Below are 25483 nucleotides of genomic sequence, written 5' to 3' on the forward strand. Positions count from 1 at the left end.
CCGCTCAAACTTAGCATGGACGGACATGGCCACACACGACGGACGAACAGTTTGCTGAAACCGTGCGCGATGACGTGAACGGCACGTACGACGGGACGAAAAATACGACGTCCAATACACTGCAATGCAACCTTCCGACATGGAAATCCTTTCTGAGCATGCGCAAGACTTAGTTGGCCGAACAAGCCTACACACGAGCGAACAGTCCGCTGAAACCTTGTTTCAGCGGACAGTTTTTCGGAATTTCCGTAAGACCTTGTTCGTCCAACTGTCCGCTGAAACTGTCCGCTGAAGCCCCACACACGAGCGGACTGTCCGCCCAAACACTGTTCAGCGGACAAGGTTGGGCGAACAGTCCGCCCGTGTGTACGCGGCCTTATGTGTATACATGTTTCTATGCGACTCTTTACTTATTATATAGTAAAACAGCATAGCTCTGCTTTGGAACCAAAGATGGCGTCTACACCCTGCAACCCTCGCACTGGAGCTATGAGGAAGTAAAGAAGAAGAACCAACAACAACCTAGCCTCCAGGATCAAGTTTCTGCATTTCTCTTGTATTTCAGCCAATAAGATGTACCTTTTATGCCGCGTACACACGTAGCGGACTATCCGACGGACTTAGTCTGGCGGACTTCCCGCCAGACTGTCCGTCCGACTTTCTGAACGGGCTACCTGCCCACACACGGCACTTTTTCAGCGGACTAATACGGCATACTAAGTCCGCCGTACTATCCGCCCTACTTTTGAAATGACCGGACTCGCCCACACATGCGGAGGAAAGTCCGCTCATTTCGAGCGGGTCTCCAGGTAGGCGGGGCCCGCGAAGGAGACGTCGCTGGCCCTGCCACCTGGTATGGACTTAAAGGGGAACCCCAACACCGAAAAAATCGGCGTGGGGGTTCCCCCAGGTCCACATCAGACCCTTGTCCGAGCACGCTACCCGGCCAGCCAGGAAAGGGGGGACAAGCGAGCGCCCCCCCCCCCCCTCCTGAGCCGTACCAGACCGCGTGCCCTCAACATGGGGGGTGCCTTGGGGAAGTAGGGGGCCGTGCAGCCCCCCCACCCCAAAGCACCTTGTCCCCATGTTGATGAGGACAAGGGCCTCTTCCCGACAACCCTGGCCGTTGGATGTCGGGGTCTGCGGGTGAGGGGCTTATCGGAATCCGGGAATCCGGAATTTCCGGGGCGGGAAAAGTCCGTTCATTTCAAAAGTACGGCGGACTGGCATACGCACGGCCGGATTGTCCGCCGAAATGTGAGTCCGGCGGGAAGATTGGAGTGCAAAACTACTTTCTAAGTCCGCCGTACTTTCGGGTCAAAAAAGCCTGCCGGAGGCTACACACGGGGGGATTGTCCGGCGGACGTGAGTTTGCCGGACTTTTCCACCCGATTGTTTGATCGTGTGTACGCGGCATTAGACTGATGACATTTACATAGTAGTGACATATAATCTATTGTTCTTTGTGTATAAAATGTTGGGAACCGCCCTGCAATAAGCAGAGATGAGGAAGTAATCGAACTGAGTGGATGTCAGTGTGATTGCTCCCGGCGTGCACGCACAGCTATACTACATCATTAGGAACAGCAGCAGACATCTAACGTGGACCCGATTGCGTGTTCAGATCCATTACACCTCCTCCCAGCCACGTACTACTCCCAAGGGTCCTGGGGTTGGAAAGCCATCGCTTACAGATTGACGCTTGTCTTCCTCTTCTTCAAAGCCTATGAAAGTGCCAGAATCATCCTTCTTATCATCCTCCCTTCTCTTCTCATCTGTGTTCTGTGACATAGGAATGATGGTGTCTGCATAAAGTGGGCCTTGAGAGGAGAGGAAGTCGCCCCCTTCCTCCTGCTGCTCTGCCTCCATTACCCTGTCTAGGATCTATATAGCGCCAACAGTTTATGCAGTGCTTTACAACATTAGGGCAGACAGTACAGGTACAATACAACTCAATACAGGGGGGAATCAGAGGGCCCTGCTCGTTAGAGCTTACAATCTAGGAGATGGCATGCAGCATCTTCTCCAGCAGGAACACAACAGGGATTGTGTCACTGATGCATGCACTGTCACTGCTCATCATCCTTGTGGCCTCCTGGAATTGTGACAACACAGTGCATGCTTTCTTAATGATCAGGCATTGGCATGGGGAAGAAAAGCCGAGGTGGCCAGAGCCTGTCGTTGTGCCGTACTGCCACAGGTATTCATTGACAGCCCTCTGCTGCATGTACAGCCGCTGCAGCATTCCTAAAGTTGAGTTCCACCTGGTGGGCATGTCACAAATCAGGCAGTTAACGGGAAGGTGGAATTCCCACTGAATTTCAGCCATCCGAGCACTGGCTGTGTATGGCCGCCTGAAATGGCTACAGACTCTTCTGGCCTGCTTTAGTACATCTTGCAACCCTGGGTACGTACTTAGGAAACGCTGCGCCACCAAATTGTGGACATGTGCCAGGCATGGCACATGTGTCAACTTTCCCTGTCTAAGGGTGGACAGGAGGTTTGAGCCATTATCGGACACCACCATTCCTGACTCCAGCTGGCATGGTGTGAACCCCCTCTGGGCTTGTCACAGCAGAGCTGCAAGAATTTCTGCTCCGGTGTGGTTCTTGTCCCCTAAACACACCAGCTGAAGCACTGCATGACACCTTTTAGCCTGACTCTGGGAATAGCCCTTTGAACGCTTATGGGGTACCTGATGTTCACAAGTCTGCAGAGGAGGGCATGGAGGTGGCGGAGGGGAAGGAGGAGGAGGAGGAGGGGGCAGAGCTCACAGGTCTGGCATCATTACCACCAGCTGTATGGAGACGTGGGGGCACAACAAGCTGCAGCCCAGAGCCCTGTCCTGCATCCTTTCGGGTTACAAGCAGCGTTACCCAGTGTGCTGTAAATTAAATATATCGTCCCTGCTCATGCTAGCTGGACCACGTGTCAGCAGTAAGGTGGATTTTATAGTTGACTGCCTTGCTGAGCGATGCCAAAACATTCCCTTCCACATGATGGTAAAGAGATGGAACGGCCTTACGTGAAAAGTAGTGGCGACTGAGAACCTGCCATTGTGGTACAGCACATTGTGCAAATTCATGGAAAGGGGCAGAATCAACCAGGCTGAAAGGCAGAAGTTGGAGAGCCAACAGCTTTGACAAGCTTGCATTCAGACGCTGGGCATGTGGGTGGCAGGGACTGTATTCAACCGTCACTACATTAAAGCTATCTGAACTGTCCCTACTCTAGCTATACACTAATGTCAAGATTACTGACACGGTGTCACTACACTACACTGAAACTATTTGGGATGTCCCTACTCTAACTGCACACTATGCGAAGCTGAATGATGGTCCTCATCACTACACTCACACTATCCCTAGACTGACACTAAACTAATATTCTACACTGACAATTGAAGCAAAATAGCCCAGTATAGCAAACTAACTAACTAATAGCACTGAACAGAGTCCTGTTCTATCTCTCTCCACGCCAAAATCACACTGCAAATGGCTGCCATTGAAAGAATACTTTCATACTGTGGGGCGAGAATGAGCCATGATTGGATAAAGTCACGATGACAATGTCCAATCATGACTCTGACAGTGCTCTGTGCCCTGATTGGTTGAAGCTTTCACTGCTTCAGCCAATCAGGGCTTGCAATTCACTGTTCAGGGCCGCAATGCATTGTGATCAGTTTCAGGGGTGGGCGAACAAACGGTCGAACTATCCATTTTTTCGGCTGTTCGCCAAATGTCTGAACAGCGAAAGTTCGGCCCAAACTTATACTCATCAGTGCCCATCACTGAAGAAGAAAAAATACTTACAGTATTTATCGGCGTATAACACACACTTTTCCCCCTTGAAAATCAGGGGAAAATTGTGGGTGTGTGTTATACGCCGATCTCCGCCATCTGTGGGGGCCGTCAACATTGAACGAGCCAAGCCAAGTGTACTGTGTACTCAGCTCTGCTCGCAGTCATGCCCAGTTCCGCCTCCTAGCCTCTACGTCCCGCCATTGGACCCGTGTTGTGTCCATCATAGGAGCCGGGCCAAGGGGTGGGACAGAGGCATGACTGCGAGCGGAGCCGAGTACACAGTACACTCAGTACAGCTCGGCTCGGTCTATATCGGCGGCGGCGGTGGTGTAACAACATATTTGGCGACCCATTGCAGTTTGCTTGTGGAAGCGATGTCCCGTCGCCGCCATCTTGCTACAACCCACACTCATCCACAATAAGGATACACTAAGAAGGAGGAAAGCGGACATGTTGTTACACCCACCGGGGTTTTGTATTTTGCACATAACAGTAACATCAGTTTATACAGCGGCACTAAATTTAAAACCCCAAACCTGCTGCAATTTTTGGGAAGGCTGAGGATGGACACTGGGGAAGGCTGCATTGATGGGCATTTAAAATTTAAGTTTTGTTCCTTAAAGAGGGATTCCACCAAAAAAAAAATATTAAAAGCCAGCAGCTATAAATACTACAGCTGCTGACTTTTAATAAATGGACACTCACCTGTCCCGGGTTCCAGCGATGCCGGCAGCCGAAGCTGAACGATCGCTCGGCTCTCAGCTGCTGCCGCCGCCATTCTAGGTGAGGAAATCAGGAAGTGAAGCGAATCGGCTTCACTTCCCGGTTCCCTACTGCGCATGCGCGAGCCGCGCCGCGCAATAGGAAATCTCTGCGCTGTCACTGGGACCCGTGTGTGTCCCAGCAGACAGCGCGGCAGGGCAGGAAATGGCGTAGACTCCCACGGGAGTCTATGCCCGGAAGTGGGTGAAAATACCTGTCTTTGACAGGTATCTCCACCCCCCTCCCCCCTGAAAGGTGTCAATTGTGACACCGGAGGGGGGGGGGGAGGGATCCGATCAGCGGAGGTTCCACTTTAGGGTGGAATCCCGCTTTAAACTTCCCTCCTAAAAGTTTTTTTCCTTAAACTTCCCTCCTAAACTCGGGGTACGTGTTATACGCCGGAGCATGTTATATGTTGATAAATACGATATTTTAAAAATGTTTAACAAAAGCGAAGAATAAAGGGTTTGTTTTCCAAAATTTTCATTCTTTTTTCATTTGTTTAGCAAAAAAAATTAAAATAAAACAGTGGTGACCATACACCACCAAAAGAAAGCTGAAAATTCAGGAAGGGGGGGGGGCGGAGTGCCCAGTAGGCAAGTGGTTAATAGACTCCAGCTTTAACAATGTCTCCTACTACTTTCTTCTCACCCATTGTCCCGGATGATTAATAAACAAACCAGTTTTCCCACCACTCTGCTCTGTTTAAATGAATGTTTGCATTATGAAAAGCTTACACAGATCAAATTTCTATAGGTGAGATTATCAGATCACATAGACCTGAGAAGATATGTAGACATTTTTTTTTTTTTTTTTTTTTTTTTTTTTACAGTTCTCTTGAAAAAAAAAAAAAAAAAAAAAAAAAAAAGATTATTCACCAACTAATATTTTGTTTACTTTCACAAAAATAAAAAATAAATATCCTTACAAATAAATGTATACAAAAAGTGTGTTGCGATTCTTGAGGAAAAAAAAAAATCATAATGACAATACATTCCCTACGAAAACTTTGGAAGCACATATTTCACTTATTCCGAAACCAGAAGCAGATCTTTCACTTATCTTTAATTTGCGTTGATTTAAAAATCGTTGCCAAGGTCTTAGCTAGTGGCTTACAACCATTATTGCCCCAATTAATACATATTGACCAGGTTGGTTTTTTGTATCAGTGGACAAGAGACCGGAGAAAATATGGTTAAAGCTCTTCTGCTGATGGATTATGCCCCTACTCAAGACATCCCTCTTTGTCTAGTAATGATCGATGCCAAAAAGGCAGATGGGAGTACCATCTTCTCTTCAACAGATAGGCCTAGGCCCCTACAGTATATGATTGCACAGATTATGTCCTCTACTCGTCACTCTCAGCTAGGGATGAGCCGAACACCACCTCCCCCCCCCTCCGGTTCTGTTCGCAGCAAAACAGGCAAAAAAATTAGTTTGAACACACAAAACACCATTAAAGTGGTTGTATACTCATTTTTGGGACTTTTACCTACAGGAAAGCCTATAATAAGGCTTACCTGTAGGTAAAAAAAATATCTCCTAAACCTGTACGGTTTAGGAGATATTCCCCTCGGTATGCGCCGCTGACTGCAGCGGCGCATGCGCACAAGGGGATTCTCGGCCAGAAAACCCGGCACCGGAATGAAATCTCCCGCGCGCATGCCACTCACGCCACTCAAAGCGCCGGAGTCGCGACACCCAGAAGAAACGCAGAGGGAGCATGTCGGCTCCCTCGGCGTGGATCGGGCCAGATGTCGGGGCCTCGTTCTAAGGTAAGTATTTCATAATGAGCTAGTATGCGGTGCATACTAGCTCATTATGCCTTTTGCTTTGCAGGTGTAAAAAAAGTGGGTTTACTACCGCTTTAAAGTCTATGGGACACAAACGTGAAAAATCAAAAGTGTTCATTTTAAGGATTAATATGCAAGTTATTGTCATAAAAGGTATTTGGGGACCTGGGTCCTGCCCCAGGGGGCATGAATCAATGCAAACAAAAAGTTTTAAAAACGGCCGTTTTTTCGGGATCAGTGATTTTAATTTTGATTGTGATTGTGATTTTATTAATGCTTAAAGTGAAACAATAAAAGTGTAATATTCCTTTAAATTTGGTACCGGGGGGGGGGGGGGGGTGTCTATAGTATGCCTGTAAAGGGGCGCATGTTTCCCGTGTTTACAACAGTCCCTGCACAAAATGAAATTTCTAAAGGAAAAAAAAGTCTTTTAAAACTACTCGCGCCTGTAATGAATTGTCGGTCCGCAATACAGTTAAAAGTCATTGAAAAAAATGGCATGGGATACCACCCGGTCCACTACCAGGCCCTTTGGGTCTGGCATGAATATTAAGGGGAACCAAAACTTTAAAAAAAATTGTGTGGAAGTCCCCCAAATTCCATACCAGGCCCTTCAGGTCTGTTATGGATATTAAGGGGAACCCTGTGCCATTTTTTTTAAATGGCATAGGGGTCCCCCTCAAAATCCATACCAGACCCTTCAGGTAGGCCACAGGAAAAGAGGGGGGAAGAGAAAGCGCCCCCCTCCTGAACCATACCAGGCCACATGTCCTCAACATGGGGAGGGTGCTTTGGGGTAGCCCCCCAAAGCACCTTGTCCCCATGTTGATGGGGAGAAGGGCCTCATCCCCAAAACCCTTGCCCAGTGGTTGTGGGGGTCTGCAGGTGGGGGGGGGGCTTATCAGAATCTGGAAGCCTCCTTTAACCACTTTCAGACCGGACCATTTTGCTGGCTTAAGACCAGACCACTTTTTGCGATTTGGCACTGCGTTGCTTTAACTGACAATTGCGCGGTCGTGCGACGTGGCTCCCAAACAAAATTGATGTCCTTTTTTTCCCACAAATAGAGCTTTCTGCGTTTTTGATTTTTTGCGCTATAAACAAAAATAGAGCGACAATTTAAAAAAAAAAAAAAATATATAAAAAAACTTTTTTTTCCCCTCAGTTTAGGCCGATACGTATTCTTCTGCATATTTTTGGTAAAAAATTTTGCAATAAGCGATTATTGATTGGTGTGCACAAAAGTTATAGCGTTTACAAAATAGGGGATAGTTTTATGACATTTTTATTAATATTTTTTTTTTTTACTAGTAATGGCGGCGATCAGTGATTTTTATTGTGACTGCAACATTGTGACATTGTGGCGGACACATCAGACATTTTTGACACATTTTTGGGACCATTGTCATTTATACAGCAATCAGTGCTATGCAAATGCATTGATTCCTGTTTAAATGACACTGGCAGTGAAGGGGTTAACCAGTGGGTGGCAGTGTAGGGTTTAAGTGTTCCTAGGGGTGTGTTACTAACTGTGGGGGGCTGGGCTTTGTGTTGGTGAACACTGATCTCTGCTCCAATCACATGGAACAGAGATCAGCGTCACTTGTTGCTAGGCAGAACGGGGAGATGCTGTTTACAACGGCATATCCCCGTTCAGCCTCCCCGTGAGACGTTCGCGGGTATCCCGCAGCGATCGAGTCCATGGGACCCGCGACCAGACTCATGGGGGTCCCGACCGGCATGTGAGCGCAGGGCGGCATATAAAAATGGACATACCTGTACGCCAATATGCCTGCCCGTGCCATTCTGCCGATGTACATCGGCGTGCACCGGTCAGTAACTGGTTAACAAGGGGACCCACAGATCCCGCCCCCCATTTGAAATGGTAACAGGTGCATTTCACAAAAAAGTGTCCTTTATTAAAAATAAAAAAAAACACTGTCCCACAAAGTCCATTCATCTTCTTTTTTTTTATCCAATAAATTTTTATTAGTATTTTTGCAAAGGTACAGAGTAATATAAAAAAAAAGAACAAAATAACAACAACCACTATAACACCTTACATTGTAATAAAAATGAGAGAGAATCTAGGATGGAAAGCATATATCCTATTCATATTGCAAGTACTGCATACAAACAGAGAAGGAGTATGATGGGGGGAAGCTACCCCTGTAGACACCCCAAACGGGATCTTGCTGTGTCCAGAGGCGTAGACACCGCATTAAGTATAATATGAAAGTCAACAAGGAAGATGGCAATATAAACAGGGGATGTCGTACAGTAAAAGTACCATCTGTAGAGTAGTATAATGAGAATGCAATAATGTAATGTACATTGAATAGTGGTTAAACTTTAGCTAGCTAAGATAAACAAATAGTTAGATAACACTGCATCTAAAGTGCGTGTACTTGCTAGTCGACCCAACATGCAATATCAGGCACAGTACGATAGGACAAAACAAACAAAAAGAGAGAGAAAAAAAAAAAAAAAAGGGGAGGGGGGGGGAGGCAGAGGAGGGGGAGGGAAGTAGGCTCAATGTAGTACATGGAAAGGAGGAATCAATAGTTAAAGAGATATAATTCAGATGAATAGGGGACGTGATTTGGTGAACCATGCATCCCAGATTTTCCAACGAGATGTTAATTTAGGTAGATAACCTTCCGCTGCAGCATACATACGTTCATATGCACAATGTGTATGTACTAAACGCACAATTTCCGTACAGGAGGTTTGTGCGGGAGATTTCCAGTTACGGGCTATCACCAATCTAGTAGCTAGTAGAATCTGCGTGATAATGTATTGAAGTGTGTGGGGGTACTGTTCAATGCCTATGGACAAAATCGCTAAGGCCGGGGATGGTTCAATGGGAATACAGGTAACTTCAGCAATGAGGCGGAAGACATCTAGCCACAGTAATTTAATGTGGGGGCAGTCCCAAAGTATATGGTAGAGGGTGCCAGGTGCACCGCATTGTCTCCAACAGTGCACATCGAAAGAATCATTGTACAGGTTCATACGTGCAGGGGTGAGATACCATCTAAGGGTAATTTTATAAGTAAGTTCCCAAAGGTTAGCAGATTTCGTAGTTTTGTAGATGGAACGTAATGCACATTGCCATTGTTGTGGAGATAATGACACACCAATATCCCTCTCCCATTTAAGCATGGGAGGAAGAATATCAATGATGCTTTTATCTTTAAGCGCAGCATAAAAAAGTGAGATGCCTTTGACGGGGGCCATAGTGCTAGTGAAATACTGCCAAATTTTCGTGGGCAAGGTAAGATGCGTATATGGGTGTCTGAGCAGGCAGTGTGTGACTTGAAGGTATATGTAATAGTCCTTTGAGGTGAGCGAAAAAGCTTGCTGTAGTGTGGGGAATGGGTGGAGAAATTCAGAAGAGTATAAGTCTCCAATATGTACTATACCTTTTTTTTCCAGGGAGCTATTTGCATGCTAGGTATGAGCAAGTTAAGGATTTCGATTGGTATGGGCACTGTACATAAAGCGGTTGGAGTGGGTAAGTTCGTATGGAGATATAAGAATGCTTTAATGGATGCACGGACAGTCGGGGATACATGCTTATCCAGTTTACATAAAGAGGGGAAGCTGAGTAGCCAGACCATTAAGTTGCCTCCGGGGATTTGAGAAGCTTCAATAGAGCTCCATTGATTAAGGGGGTTAGGAGAGAACCATTCTCTCATCTGTGCTAAGATAGCCGCCATATAGTAGTCCAGTATATCGACGTAACCCATACCGCCAGCTAATTTATGTTTAATAAGGGCAGTCTGGGCTACTCTCGGTCTTTTACCTTGCCACACAAAGTGTTTGAGAAGGGATCGTGTCCGTGCGAAGAAAGACATGGGTATTGGAATGGGCAGGGATCTGAAGAGATATAGAAGCTGTGGAAGTAAGATCATCTTAAAGGCAGCTAACCTACCTGCGCTGGAGAGCGACAGTTTGGAGAGTTTATTCAGTTCTATAGGTAGAGTATTTAGGAGGGGTAAGTAATTAGCTTGATATAATGCAGTAGTGTGTGCAGTAAGTTTTATACCCAAGTAAGTGATAGTGTTTGTGGACCATGCATAAGGATAACTGTCCTTCAAAATTGTTTGTTGATGCTGAGATAATGCTATTGGTAGGATATAAGACTTAGAAGCGTTAACCTTGTAATATGAGATATAGCTGAAATCATCAAGTACATTTTGTACTGAAGCCAGGGAAGTTATTGGGTTAGACAATGCAAAAATAATGTCGTCCGCAAAAAGGTTAATTCTGTGGTCAGCGTTACCAATGAGAAAACCAGATATAGCATCATGGGATCTAATTTTGGCTGCGAGGGGTTCTATCATAAGATCGAATATCAGAGGCGAGAGAGGGCAGCCTTGTCTCGTGCCGTTCGTAATGGGAAATGGTATAGAGAGCATAGACAAACAATAGACTTGGGCTGAGGGGGTAGAATACAGTGCTAGAATTGCAGAGAGGATAAAACCTCGAAATCCAAATTTTTCTAGGGTAAGTTTTAGGTATTGCCAATGAACCCGATCGAATGCCTTCTCCGCATCCAAAGAAAGGAGCAGAGAAGGCACTCGATGGGTCGCTGCGTGATGAATGATGTTGATCATACGCCGTGTGGCGTCAGAGGTCTGGCGACCCTTGACAAAACCAGATTGGTCAGAGTGTATTAACAATGGCAATATGTCAAGCAGTCTAGATGAGATCACTTTCGCATATAGTTTAACATCATGATTTAAAAGAGAAATAGGACGAAAATTCTGCGGCAGGTTTGGTTCCTTCCCCGGCTTCGGTATTGTAACAATCAAAGCTTTAAGCATTTCTTGAGGAAAGGAGGCGGAGGAGGCAGCGGAATTGAAAACATTGGTTAAGTGTTCAAGGAGCACATAGTCGAATTGCTTATAGTATTCACCTACGAAACCATCCGGACCAGGGGCTTTATTATTAGGTAAAGTATGGATAGCTTTTCTAATTTCGTCTCGGGTAAGTGGGACATTTAGTTGTTCTAGTTGCTGAGGGGTCAATTGGGGAAGATTGACTGATTGTAAGAAGGCCTGAATTTGGGAGGGTTGAGGTTGATGTAGTGTCATATCATCAGCGAGATTGTATAGGCCGCTGTAATATTCGCTAAAAGCATTGGCAATAGATTGAGGGTTAGTCAATTTGGAATTGGTGATAGGGTGGAGCAAGTAGGGTATAGTAGATTTGGATACAGGGCCTTTGACCTGATATGAAAGTAATTTACCGGGTTTATTGCCCTCAGCAAAAAATGTCATTCTAAAGCATTTTTGCGTTTTGTCATGGGTTTCTAGTAATAAAGTTCTGAGTTCAAGTCTGAGGGATGTCAGTTGGGCTTTGAGTGCCAGAGTGGGATGTTGTTTGTTCATGGAATCAGTGTTTTGGATTTTGGCAAGGATATCATCTAAACGCTGCCTCCTACGTCTTCTGTCTCTAGTTCCATATTGAATAAACAAGCCCGCATGTACGCTTTGTGAGATGCCCAGAGCACATGAGGGTCAGTAACTGAGTCCTTGTTCAGCGGAGAAAAAATCTAATAAGTGTTCACGTAACAGGTCTTTATATGGGTCGGTCTGCAGGATCCTAGCGTTAAGTCTCCATAAATAGGCCGGAGGGGATTTAGTTGAGTCCTCAATAGTAATGCTAACCGGAGAATGGTCTGACCAGGTTGTGGGGTGAATAGTAGAGGAAGAAATTTTCTGAAGAGTCCAAGGATCTGTTAGAAAAAGGCAATGCGCGAGTAAGAGTTATGTCAGGAAGAGAAAAAAGTAAAATCTTTTTCATCAGCATGTAAGCATCTCTAAACGTCGTATAGACGAAAGCGGGAGAGAAGGGGATTCAAAGCCGGTCTGGGTCTTTTGGTGCGGATAGAGGAGTCAGGGCAGGGTCAGGGGTGCAGTTAAAATCGCCACACCATATCACTGCTCCTTGTTGAGCTACAGTTACTTTCTTGTGAAGCTTACGTAGGAATCGTGCTTGGTGCACGTTAGGAGCATAAGAGTTAACAATAGTGTAAGGAATATTATTGATCGTGCAAGTTAAAATGATGTATCGACCATCGGGGTCCAGGGCAACCTGGGAGAGTTGGTATGTGAGGGTATTACGAATGGCAATAAGAACTCCTTTCTTTTTAGAGGTAGCGTTGGCCATGTAGATTGTACTAAAGTTCTTGTCCGTACAAGAAGGAGGATGGCTAGACAAGAAGTGTGTTTCTTGTGCACATAAAATATCACATTGGGTTTGCTTGGCGAGTGACCATAGAGAGGATCTCTTGGCAGGATGATTTAATCCTTTAGCATTGATGGAGACAAATTTGATTGGTCATGCTTGCAGGTCAGGTCGGGAGAAACTGTAGTAGCTAGAAAGTTACCTGAAGTACCGTAGAAAGGAGAAACAAGTCCAAGTGAAGATTATATGCGGTTGCAAGGGATGCTTCCGAAGAAAACTTGATAGTTGATCAGCACGAGGTGCGGGCGGAAATGAGGACACTTTCACCAGGTAGTATAGATATTGTGGTAAGCCTGCTGGGAGAGGATAAGGGAAAAGGAAAAACAACCACACAGAAGAAACAAAAGGGTAAAAACGGTTGGATCAAAGCAGAAAAAGGCACGTGTCTGAGTCTCTAGATGCGACTAATTGCTGCCTGGTAATTAACCAGAGGGCCGTGCTGTGGCCGCTTGTAGTGGCAGTAAAAAAAAAAAATAATAAAAAATAAAATAAAAAAGAGACCAATGAAAAAGTGTTTCCAATAGAACAAACTTTAGCACCCTGTGCTAGGAAACACTAACTGGGGGTAAAGAGTTTTTTGTACCGAGCGTGAGTGAGAGCAGAAGGCACACCGAATCGGCATGCAGTATATCGTACATCCGGGACCCTAGGTAGGGGGTTGGTTCCTGCGGGGTCTTGGCGGAAGAGATTGAGGAGACATGGCCCCTGTATTGCTCTGATCCATAGGAGTCGCCTCACTATGAGAAGGAACAATGTTCCAGTTGCGCAGGAGTCGCAGTCCCTGCTGCAGCGAATGGACCAGGTGTTTTGATCCCTCATGTTGGATAGAGATTTTGGATGGGGCAATCCATTGATACTGGATTTGATTGTTGCGTAGCGCTTTAGTGATAGTGTTAAGTTGTCTGCGTCTGCTTAAGGTGTGTTGAGACAGATCAGCATACACTTGTAGGTGCCCATAAGGGTCAGGGAGAGAGGGCAGTCCCCTTACTGTGCGCATAAATGCTCCTTAATATGATAAAAGTGCACCCTGAGGATGACATCTCTAGGCACAGCATCTGGGAGGAAGGATCAATAACTAGTTCAATACCTTTCGCGTCAGGGAGTACAGCTTTAAGAAGGTTTTTTGCAAATAAAGGTAACTCAGTGGTTTGAACAGATTCAGGAATTCCACGGATCTTAAAGTTGTTACGTCTGGCCCTGTCCTCTAAATCTGCGATTTTGTCCTTAATCCAGCACGTTTCTTGGGCCTGTGCTTCTTGGGCATCAATCATGTCATTTACAGTAATAGTGACATCTCCCATGTTAGCTTCAAGCTGTGTGGCTCTGTCCTCTAGTGCATTAATGCTAGTGCTGAAGTTCTGCATAAGGGAGAGCATGTCAGACTGTAAGGAGCTCCTAAGGGACATCAGCATCTCCTTGAGAGTGGTGTCCATGACTGCCTGACCTGCTGTGGGGAAGGAGGCAATGGCGTCCGGTTGTGGGCTCTGCTGAGGGAAGACATAGGGCATGGTAGAAGCCTGGACACTATCCTGAGGTAAGCCACTATCCATTCTCATCTTAGACTTCGCCGGACTGTTAGCCAGCGGTGTACCTGGGGGATGATGTATAGATTCCTCCGGGATTGGCACTTACCAGTGCGGTGTGATGTGTGGAGATGTTCTCTCCTTGATGGGAAGAAGCAGCTGCTATGTTCATCCCGCAGCGGGACAGGGCCTCGGTGCCATTTTGACTGCGCCGTGCGGACGGCTGATACATGAACTCCGTCAGCTTCCGCGGGATCCTGTCCTCTTTTCGTTTGAGGGACATCGCTCCTCTGCCTTGCAGTAGAAGCTACGGTCAATCGGTGGAGAAATAATTCCCGGGTGTCGCTGTAAGCCGCTGTGTATCGCCGTCAGTGTGGAGAGCTCTGAGTTCAGGCGTCCATCATGGTCACGCGCCGGACACGCCCCCCAGTCCATTCATCTTCTTCTATGGCTCCGCAGACGGACCGAAAAATTAAATAAAAAAGATTCGCCTCCATAGGAGGCACCCACTGTATGACGCTTCAGCACCCATGACAGTTCTTTTATAAGTTAAGGCGGGGCCACACAGTGATGTACCTGGTTGACCCCGCCCCCCTCCGATGCACAGGGACTTCCCAATGACTTTCCCATGGCGTGAGGAATTTTTGGGGGACCTCCACGCCATTTTTTTTTATTTTGGCATGAGGTTCCCCTTAAAATCCATACCAGACCCAATGGGCCTGGCAATGGACTGTGGGGGATCCCATGCCATTTTTTTCAATGACTTTTATCTGTATTGCTGGGACCAACAATTCATTGTAGTATTTTTAAATGACTTTTTTTCCTTTAGAAATTTCATTTTGCTCTCGGACTGTTTTAAACATGGGAAACATGCGCCCCTTTACAGGCATCTATAGACACCCCCCAAGTACGAAATTTAAAGGAATATTTCACTTTTATTGTTTCACTTTTAGCATTATTAAAATCACTGCTCCCGAAAAAACGGCTGTTTTTAAAACTTTTTTTTTGCATTGATACATGTCCCCTGGGGCAGGAGCCGGGTCCCCAAACACTTTTTATGACAATATCATGCATATAAACCTTTAATCACTACCTGACCGGCGCACACGGCTGTACGTCGGCAGAATGGCACGGGCAGGCATATTGGCGTACAGGTGCCGCCCTGCCATCGCGAGCGTGCCGCCGCCAGCGGCGCACTTGTGCGTCAGTCGGGAGCCCCGTGAGTCCGGTCACGGGTCCCGCGGACTCAATCGCCGCGGGCATCTCACGGGGTGGCTGAACGGAGAGATGCCGTTGTAAACAGCATCTCCCAATTCTGCCTAGCAACAAGTGATGCTGATCTCTGCTCCATGTGATTGGAGCAGAGATCAGTGTTCACTAAATGAAAGCCCAACCCCCCCACAGTTAGTAACACACCCCTAGGAACACTTAACTCCTACACTGCCACCCACTGGTTAACCCCTTCACTGCCAGTGTCCTTTACACAGGAATCACTGCATTTGTATAGCAGTGATTGCTGTATAAATGACAATGGTCCCAAAAAATATGTCAAAAATGTGTCCACCATAATGTTGCAGTCACAATAAAAATTGCTGATCACCGCCATTGCTAGTAGAAAAAATAAGTATTAATAAAAATGCCATAAAACTATCCTCTATTTTGTAAACGCTATAAATTTTGCTCAAACCAATCAATAATCGCTTATTGCAATTGTTTTACCAAAAATATGTAGAAAAATACATATCGGCCTAAACTGTGGGGGAAAAAAATATATATATATACATATATATATATATATATATATATATTTATGGGGGGGGATATTTATTATAACAAAAAGTAAAAAAATAATGCGTTTTTTTTCAAAACTGTCGCTCTATTTTTGTTTATAGCGCAAAAAATAAAAACCGCAGAGGTGATCAAATACCACCAAAAGAAAGCTCTATTTGTGGGAAAAAAAGTATGTCAACTTTGTTTGGGAGTCATGACCGCGCAATTGTCAGTTAAAGCGACGCAGTGCCGAATCGCAAAAAATTATCTGGTCATTGGCCTGCAAAAGTTGCAAAAAAAATCCCTTAAAGAAGCTCTGGAAATAAATCAAAATGTGATGTGAGTAGTTTAAAAATTTCTGTGAAAAATTCTGATGCCAGCCACCAGCAGCTAACATAGGAGAACAAAAGGTTTCAGGAGAAATTTGATCGGCTTGTGTAAATCTGAGGAATGCAGATAGTCAAGGGAAGCGATATTCTGCCAGGAGCAGCTTTCTCATTTTTTCAGATAGAGGAGATAATAAAGTAGCAATTATATGTTTTGTTACTATGATACAAACTATGAGTATCATTTTTTTTTTTTTTTTTAAACTGTTATGAAAATAACTGGATACTGCTATTTGTATCTAAAATACATTTTATTGTTCTGATGTTTTTAAAAACCCAATAAAACATTAAGGGCCGGTTCACACAGGGGGCGACACGAGGCGACATGACTTGCCATGCCGCGACCTGACAAGTCGCCCCCGTTCTGTTCAATGGAACCGTTCTAAGAGGAGCGACTCGAGTCGCTCCGTCTTGGAAAAAAGGTTCCTGTACTACTTTTGGGCGACCTCGGGGCGACTTGCATTGACTTCTATACAGAAGTCATTTGCAAGTCGCCGCTGAGGTCGCGGCAGGTCGCGGCGAGGCAAGTCGTGTCGCCTCGCATCGCCCCCAGTGTGAACCAGCCCTTATAGTTAAAAAAAAAAAAACAAGTTTCTGTGATAAGTTCTGATGCCAGGAGGGGAGAACAAAAAGTTACAGGAGGAAGTTGATCAGCGACTGATTTGAATATTTCTAAATGTTCAAGGGAATCATCCACCCCCTAAGGTATGTTCCGGTATGAATAACTTCCCTATGATTATGTAAGCAGACAGAAAATGTTTCCAATCAGGCCTCAGCCAATGAATACTCTCCGTCTATTTTATTCATTATAGGTATATAGCCAGTGGCGTAACTAGAACCTTCAGGGCCCCGATGCAAGAAACCATGAAGGGCCCCCCTGAACCCAAGCCAGGACCCTTTCCTCTGAGTCCAGTGAGCCCTGTAGTTCCACCACTGGTATCAGTAGTTTTTTTTATTATTTTTTTTTTTAGGTGCCCCATTGGGGGACTGTCCCTAGGCAGGATGGGATCCCCGTTCCCAGAAGAGATGAGGTCCTTTTCTCCATGGCAGATGAAGGTACTGCCCCCAGGTGAGAAGGGGTCTCTGTCCCCAGGGGAGATGGGGATCCCTGTCCTCATGTGAGAAGGGGCCCCTGTCCCCAGGGGGAGATGGAGGGGGTATGTAATGGTGTGTGGGGGATGGGGTCCTCTCACTCACCATGACCAAGCTGCAGGCCGCGCACTCATCCATGTTGGCCTGGGCTCCATCCAGTTTGCTGGACGGGATATCAGCATATCTCCCAGAAAGACCTTTCATCACCTGTGTATGACGGGGGAGGAGGGGGGCTGGCAGACAAGCCTGCAGTGTCCTCCGGGGGGCTCTCATAGGGCTGCACTGCATCTGTGTGCTTAAAGTTTGTTTATCCGGGAGACGTATGCAGTGCAGTGTGGCCCGGACTCAGGGGGGGCGGGACTCTGGCTGGGGAGAACAGACATCGGACTGAGCGGCAATGCATGGAGCAGGAGAGGGGTACTCTGAGGAGCCGGCCGAGGACACAGGTCATGCAGGGAATGCACAAATAAAGAGCAGCCAGTGCGATAGCCGAGCATGGAGCTCTGCTAGTCACCCTCCACCTCCAGCCACCCGTGTGCATGGTGCACTGGTACCCCTAGCTGCCTATGCTGCTGCCGGACATATGTAGAGGGAGCTGCATGGGCCCCCTGCATCACAGGGCCCATTTGCGGTCACAACTGCTGCACCCCCTATAGTTACACCCCTGTATATAGCACCGCAAATGTATGCAGCACTTTACATAGACAGTAAAACCTTGGTCTGAGAGCATTTTGCAAGACAAGCACATTTTTTTTTTTTTTTTATGAATTTTGTCTTGATATACAAGTAGCGTTAGGTCACAGGTGAGTATAAAAAAGAAGAGCGGCACCTCTAATGCCCTGTACACACGGTCAGAAATTCCGATGGAAAAGGTGCGATTGGATTATGTTGTTGGAAATTCCGATCATGTGTGGGCTCTATCGGACTTTTTCTGTCGGAAAGCTAGTTATAGACGAATATTGATCAGTGAAGCAGGGACCAGCTGAGATTTGAACCAATTACTGCCAGGCTGAATGTACCCAAGTTGATCGATCAATCAACCTGGCCTGCCAAATTTTACATGCGATTATTGCTAGTGACTGCTATCCTGGAAGTACACAGTGATTATTGCTAGGAGAACACAATGGCTTTGCGGGAGGGATTCTACGGGCAACGTTGCCTTTGTTGATGGGGGAATCAATCGATCCACTCTGTCTACAAAATTGCCCCATCTATGGCCAGCCTTAGCCACAGTGCTGTCTAGAACAAAGCTTTTTGTTAACAGACGCTGTATAACTCTAGATTTTGTTTGTCTCCATCTGGTGAGAGACAAAATCCATAGAGGACAACGGAACGTGATAATGAAGTGTACTCACACACTGAGTCACATGGCCTAGGTGCATTGCAGGCACCGCCCCCCCCATCCCTGCCACCGCCCCCTTATCCATGTGCCCGGCCCCTTTCAGGACACCGGGTGCATGGATTCCTATGGTGAAGGTGGGAGGAGATATTTTTTAAAGCATGTGATTAGAGCCAGAGGCTCCAATAGGTTTCAAAAAAGGATTGGCTCTGGGAGCTGAAAGTGCACCCAATACCACCCAATTGTGTGACCACTGCAAATAAATGTTTACTATTTTCTCACTATAGGGCCTCCCCGTCAATCAGGAGGCAGGTCAGTGAGACCTAGTTCCCAACTGGCCAAAGCATCAGGCGATCTTATTGGATGCTCAGCACTTTGACGGAAGACAAGACACAGAGTGAAGGAAGTATGAGTAGTGGACACCTCAGTTGCTGCCTGCACTGGAGGAGATACAGGAGGAGAGGACACCACAGCCCTGTCAGTGCCGCAACCTCCTGCAGGGGGTGTGTCAGTGCTGTCAGTTTTATATACCCTAAATACTGTATCTGTAATGCTGGGCTATATACCATATCTTTAATACTGGGATAAATACCATATCTGTAATGTTGGGCTATATACCATATCTGTAATCCTGGGCTATATACCCTATATGTAATGCCCGGCTTTATACCATATCTGTAATCCTGGGCTATATACAGTATCTGTAATCCTGGGCTATATACCGTATCTGTAATCCTGGGCTATATACTGTATCTGTAATCCTGGACCATATACCGTATCTGTAATCCTGGGCTATATACCCTATCTGTAATCCTGGGCTATATAACATATCTGTAATCCTTGGCTAAATACCGTATCTGTAATGCCGGGCTATATATAATGTATCTGTAATCCTGGAGTATATAACATATCTGTAATCCTTGGCTATATACCATATCTATAATCCTGGGCTAAATACTGTATCTGTAATGCTGGGCTATATACCAGATCTGTAATACAGGGATAAATACCCTATCTGTAATGTTGGGCTATATACCATATCTGTAATCCTGAGCTATATACTGTATATGTAATGCCCGGCTATATACCATATCTGTAATCCTGGGCTATATACAGTATCTGTAATCCTGGGCTATATACCGTATCTGTAATCCTAGGCTATATACCGTATCTGTAATCCTAGGCTATATACTGTATCTGTAATCCTGGACCATATACCATAGCTGTAATCCTGGGCTATATACCATATCTGTAATCCTGGGCTATATAACATATCTGTAATCCTTGGCTAAATACCGTATCTGTAATGCTGGGCTATATATAATGTATCTGTAATCCTGGAGTATATAACATATCTGTAATCCTGGGCTATATACCATATCTATAATCCTGGGCTAAATACTGTATCTGTAATGCTGGGTTATATACCGTATCTGTAATCCTGCATTATATATTGTATTTGTAATCCTGGGCTATATAAGATATCTGTAATTCTGGGATATATACTGTATCTGTAATCCTTGACTATACACTGTTTCTGTAATCTTGGGCTATATACCATATCTGTAATCCTTAGCTAAATACCATATATGTAATGCTGGGCTATATACTATATCTGTAATCCTGGACTATATACCATATATGTAATACTGGGCTATATACCGTATCTGTAATCCTTTGTTATATACCATATCTGTAATGCTGGGCTATATACCGTATCTGTAATCCTTGGCTATATACTGTATCTGTAATCCTGAACGATATACCATATCTGTAATGCTGGGCTATATACCGTATCTGTAATCCTGGACTACATACCGTATCTGTAATCCTAGGCTATATACTGTATCTGTAATCCTGGACTATATACCATAGCTGTAAAACTGGGCAATATACTGTATCTGTAATCCTTGGCTATATACCGTATCTGTAATCCTGAACTATATACCATATCTGTAATGCTGAGCTATATACTGTATCTATAATGCCGGGCTATATGATGTATCTGTAATCCTGGGCTATATACCCTATCTGTAATCCTGGGCTATATACCTTTAGCAAATATGCGGCCCCATGGAAGAAAAAAAACAGTACAGTTGGGCTGCATATTCGCATATTCTCGGTTTAAGGGATTAATGACTGAAACAATCGACAGCAGGCCCGTTGGACCCACCTATTTTGTCTCTGGATAGACCTTGATACAACATTCAGGAATATGCTACATCTGATGGTGTGATTGTATTTCTATTAGTGCCATTATGTGGGGAATTAAATGACAGCATTTTTTTTTTTAAGATAATTGGCATAACTAAATGATGTGGAAAGTGTTGGGTGCACATTTATAAGGGAGTGATATATCTATTAACACAGAGGGTTTTTTTTTTTTTTTCTTAAAATAATTTTTATTAATTTTAAGTACAATGCAAAAACATGTTCCAAAAAAAGGCAATTAAGGAGAAACATAAAAATAACTTATAAATGACACAAAAAGAAGGGTATGACGAGGATAAATAAAAAGGTGTATTCCCAATTCTGTTATCGGAACAAAGAAAAAAAATATATAATAAGAGCAGAAAGAAAGGTGGAAGTCCCCCAGTTTAAAAAAAAAAAAGCACAGAGATTGTCCTTATTTATTTGAAAAATGTTGGGCTCCATGGCTTGATAAATCCGGTCTACAGACAAATTGATTTGGTATTTCATAAAAATGTTGTGGGTGAAGGTGGGGGTAGACATGAAGAATTATGTACTTTCTGCAGTATCAACACCCGTTTTGCCTGTTAATACAAAGAATGAGGAAGCATTAAAGTCAAATGATAAAAAGGAAATGTAAGTAAGCTCACCTGTTTAGTGAAGCTTGAAATCTCTTTGTGAACAGATGACGTTGGGAACAATCTGTCTTCATAAAGGCGTGATAGGCATCATAGATTCCAGAATGAGAGAGCGAATGTCTCTACTGGTCCTCCTAGTCCTCCTGTATGCCTCCCCTGGGATGACACGTGAGTAGATTCAAGAATATCTTAACTTAAGCCTTGTAAACACGAGTGTATCTACTGGTCCTCCTAGTCCCCCTGGTCCTCCTGTATGCCTCCCCCGGGACGACATGTGAGCAGGAATGTACTGGCCATCGGGACTACCGGGAGTTTCCCGGTGGGCCGATGGGTTAGTGGGCCGCTCTGATGTAAGGGGACTGGTGATGGGACACTCTGATGTAAGGGGGCTGCTGATGGGACACTCTGATGTAAGGGGCTGCTGATGGGACACTCTGATGTAAGGGGGTGCTAATGGGACACTCTGATGTAAGGGGGTGCTGATGGGCCACTCTGATGTAAGGGGGCTGCTGATGGGACACTCTGATGTAAGGGGGCTGCTGATGGGACACTCTGATGTAAGGGGGCTGCTGATGGGACACTCTGATGCAAGAGGGCTGCTGATGGGACACTCTGATGTAAGGGGGTGCTGATGGGACACTCTGATGTAATGGGTTGCTGATGGGACACTCTGATGTAAGGGGGTGCTGATGGGACACTCTGATGTTATGGGGTGCTGATGGGACACTCTGATGTAAGGGGGTGCTGATGGGACACTCTGATGTAAGAGAGCTGCTGATGGGGCACTCTGATGTAAGGGGGTGCTGATGGGACACTCCAATGTAAGGGGGTGCTGATGGGACACTCTGATATAAGGGGGTGCTGATGGGACACTCTGATGTAAGGGGGTGCTGATAGGACACTCTGATGTAAGGGGGTGCTGATGGGATACTCTGATGTAACGGGGTGCTGATGGGACACTCTGATGTAAGGGGGTGCTGATGGGACACTCTGATGTAAGAGGGCTGCTGATGGGACACACTGATGTAAGGGGGTGCTGATGGGACACTCTGATGCAAGGGGGTGCTGATGGGACACTCTGATATAAGGGGGTGCTGATGGGACACTCGGATGTAAGGGGGATGCTGATGGGACACTCTGATGTAAGAGGGCTGCTGATGGGACACTCTGATGTAAGGGGGTGCTGATGGGACACTCTGATGTAAGGGGGTGCTGATGCGACACTCTGATGTAAGGGGGTGCTGATGGGACACTCTGATGTAAGGGGGTGCTGATGGGACACTCTGATGTAAGGGGGTGCTGATGGGACACTCGGATGTAAGAGGGCTGCTGATAGGACACTCTGATGCAAGAGGGCTGCTGATGGGACACTCTGGTGTAAGGGGGTGCTGATGGGACACTCTGATGTAAGGGGGTGCTGTTGGGACACTCTGAGGTAAGGGGGTGCTGATAGGACTCTCTGATGTAAGGGGGCTGCTGATGGGACACTCTGATGTAAGGGGGTGCTGATGGGACACTCGGATGTAAGGGGGCTGCTGATAGGACACTCTGATGCAAGAGGGCTGCTGATGGGACACTCTGGTGTAAGGGGGTGCTGATGGGACACTCTGATGTAAGGGGGTGCTGTTGGGACACTCTGAGGTAAGGGGGTGCTGATAGGACTCTCTGATGTAAGGGGGCTGCTGATGGGACACTCTGATGCAAGAGGGCTGCTGATGGGACACTCTGATGCATGAGGGCTGCTGATGGGACACTCTGATGTAAGGGGGTGCTGATGGGACACTCTGATGTAAGGGGGTGCTGATAGGACACTCTGATGCAAGAGGGCTGCTTATGGGACACTCTGGTGTAAGGGGGTGCTGATGGGACACTCTGGTGTAAGGGGGTGCTGATGGGACACTCTGATGTAAGGGGGGTGCTGATAGGACTCTCTGATGTAAGGGGGCTGCTGATGGGACACTCTGATGTAAGGGGGCTGCTGGTGGGACACTCTGATGTAAGGGGTTGCTGATGGGACACTCTGATGTAAGGGGGCTGCTGATGGGACACTCTGATGCAAGAGGGCTGCTGATGGGACACTCTGATGTAAGCCCTTGTACACACGGTCAGATAATCTGTGGGATTGCGTCCTATCCGACCGTGTTGTCAGATAATCTGACTGTGTGTGGTATGCATCAGACTGATTCCGTCCGAATCTCCGTCCGACCCAATTTTCCAACATATTGGAAATATTTCCCGACCAACTGGGCCGGACGGACCTAATCCGATCATGTGTAGAGCATTTTCATCGGACCAAGTGCCACGCATGCTCAGATCAAATTCCTACATCAAAGCTATTGGCTACTAGCCTGAACGTAGTCCCGTCGTAACGAAATTATGTCATCACGTTCTGAAAGATCAGATTTTTCGCCAACTTGGCCCGACCGTGTGTATGCAACAGTTTCGGACAAGATCCGACGGATAAAATCCGACAGGCAAAATCCGACGGATTTGGTTGTGGAAATCTCCGACGGTGTGTACATGGGCTAAGGGGTTGTTGATAGGACACTCGGATGTAAGGGGGCTGCTGATGGGACACTTTGATGCAAGAGGGCTGCTGATGGGACATTTTGATGTAAGGGGGCTGGTAATAGGACACTCTGATGTAAGGGGGCGGCTGATGGGACACTCTGATGTAAGGGGCTGGTGATGGGACACTCTGATGTAAGGGGGCTGCTGATGGGACACTCTGATGTAAGGGGGCTGGTAATAGGACACTCTGATGTAAGGGGGCACTGATGGGACACTCTGATGTAGGGGGTGCTGATGGGACACTCTGATGTAAGGGGGCTGCTGATGGGACACTCTGATCTAAGGGGGCTGCTGATGGGACACTCTGATGTAAGAGGGCTGCTGATGGCACACTCTGATGTAAGGGGGCTGGTAATAGGACACTCTGATGTAAGGGGGTGCTGATGGGACACTCTGATGTAAGGGGGTGCTGATGGGACACTCTGATGTAAGGGGGTGCTGATCGGACACTCGGATGTAAGAGGGCTGCTGATGGGACACTCTGATGTAAGGGGGTGCTGATGGGACACTCTGATGTAAGGGGGCTGGTGATTGGACACTCTGATGTAAGGGGGCTGGTGATGGGACAATCTGATGTAAGGGGGCTGCTGATGGGACACTCTGATGCTAGAGGGCTGCTGATGGGACACTCTGATGTAAGGGGCTGCTGATGGGACACTCTGATGTAAGGGGGTGCTGATGGGACACTCTGATGTAAGGGGGTGCTGATGGAACACTCTGATGTAAGAGGGCTGCTGATGGGACACTCTGATGTAAGGGGGTGCTGATGGGACACTCTGATGTAAGGGGGTGCTGATGGGACACTCTGATGTAAGAGGGCTGCTGATGGGACACTCTGATGTAAGAGGGCTGCTGATGGGACACTCTGATGTAAGAGGGCTGCTGATGGGACACTCTGATGTAAGGGGGCTGCTGATGGGACACTCTGATGTAAGGGGGTGCTAATGGGATACTCTGATGTAAGGGGGTGCTGATGGGACACTCTGATGTAAGGTGGTGCTGACGGGACACTCTGATGTAAGGGGGCTGCTGATGGGACACTCTGATGTAAGGGGGCTGCTGATGGGACACTCTGATGTAAGGGGGCTGGTAATAGGACACTCTGATGTAAGGGGGCGCTGATGGGACACTCTGATGTAAGGGGGATGGTGATGGGACACTCTGATGTAAGGGGGGTGCTGATGGGACACTCTCATGTAGGGGGTGCTGATGGGACACTCTGATGTAAGGGGTCTGCTGATGGGACACTCTGATGTAAGGGGGTGCCGATGGGACACTTAAAATGTAAGTGGGACTGTCTGGATGAAGTCCAGGGCCAAATTTCTGTCCCAGTCCAGCCCCACGTGCAGTGAGTAGAT

At 46.4% G+C, this 25483-nt stretch overlaps 1 protein-coding gene across 1 annotated transcript in view; it reads left to right on the forward strand.

Moving 5' to 3' along the window:
• Positions 1 to 8902: 8902 nt before the first annotated feature.
• The window catches only part of LOC143925274 (uncharacterized), a 148030-nt gene continuing 131449 nt past the window's right edge, over positions 8903 to 25483 (forward strand). Inside the window, exons 1-3 of the mRNA XM_077449862.1 lie at positions 8903 to 9006; positions 9797 to 9875; positions 21602 to 21722. Coding sequence (XP_077305988.1) covers positions 21602 to 21722 — 121 coding nt within the window. The 5' untranslated portion in view covers positions 8903 to 9006; positions 9797 to 9875. The remainder of the gene's footprint in view (positions 9007 to 9796; positions 9876 to 21601; positions 21723 to 25483) is intronic.

Source organism: Lithobates pipiens, unplaced genomic scaffold, assembly GCF_037356315.1.
Source record: "Lithobates pipiens isolate NorthernLeopardFrog02 unplaced genomic scaffold, aLitPip1_a1.2 Scaffold_22, whole genome shotgun sequence".
Classification (NCBI taxonomy): domain Eukaryota; kingdom Metazoa; phylum Chordata; class Amphibia; order Anura; family Ranidae; genus Lithobates; species Lithobates pipiens.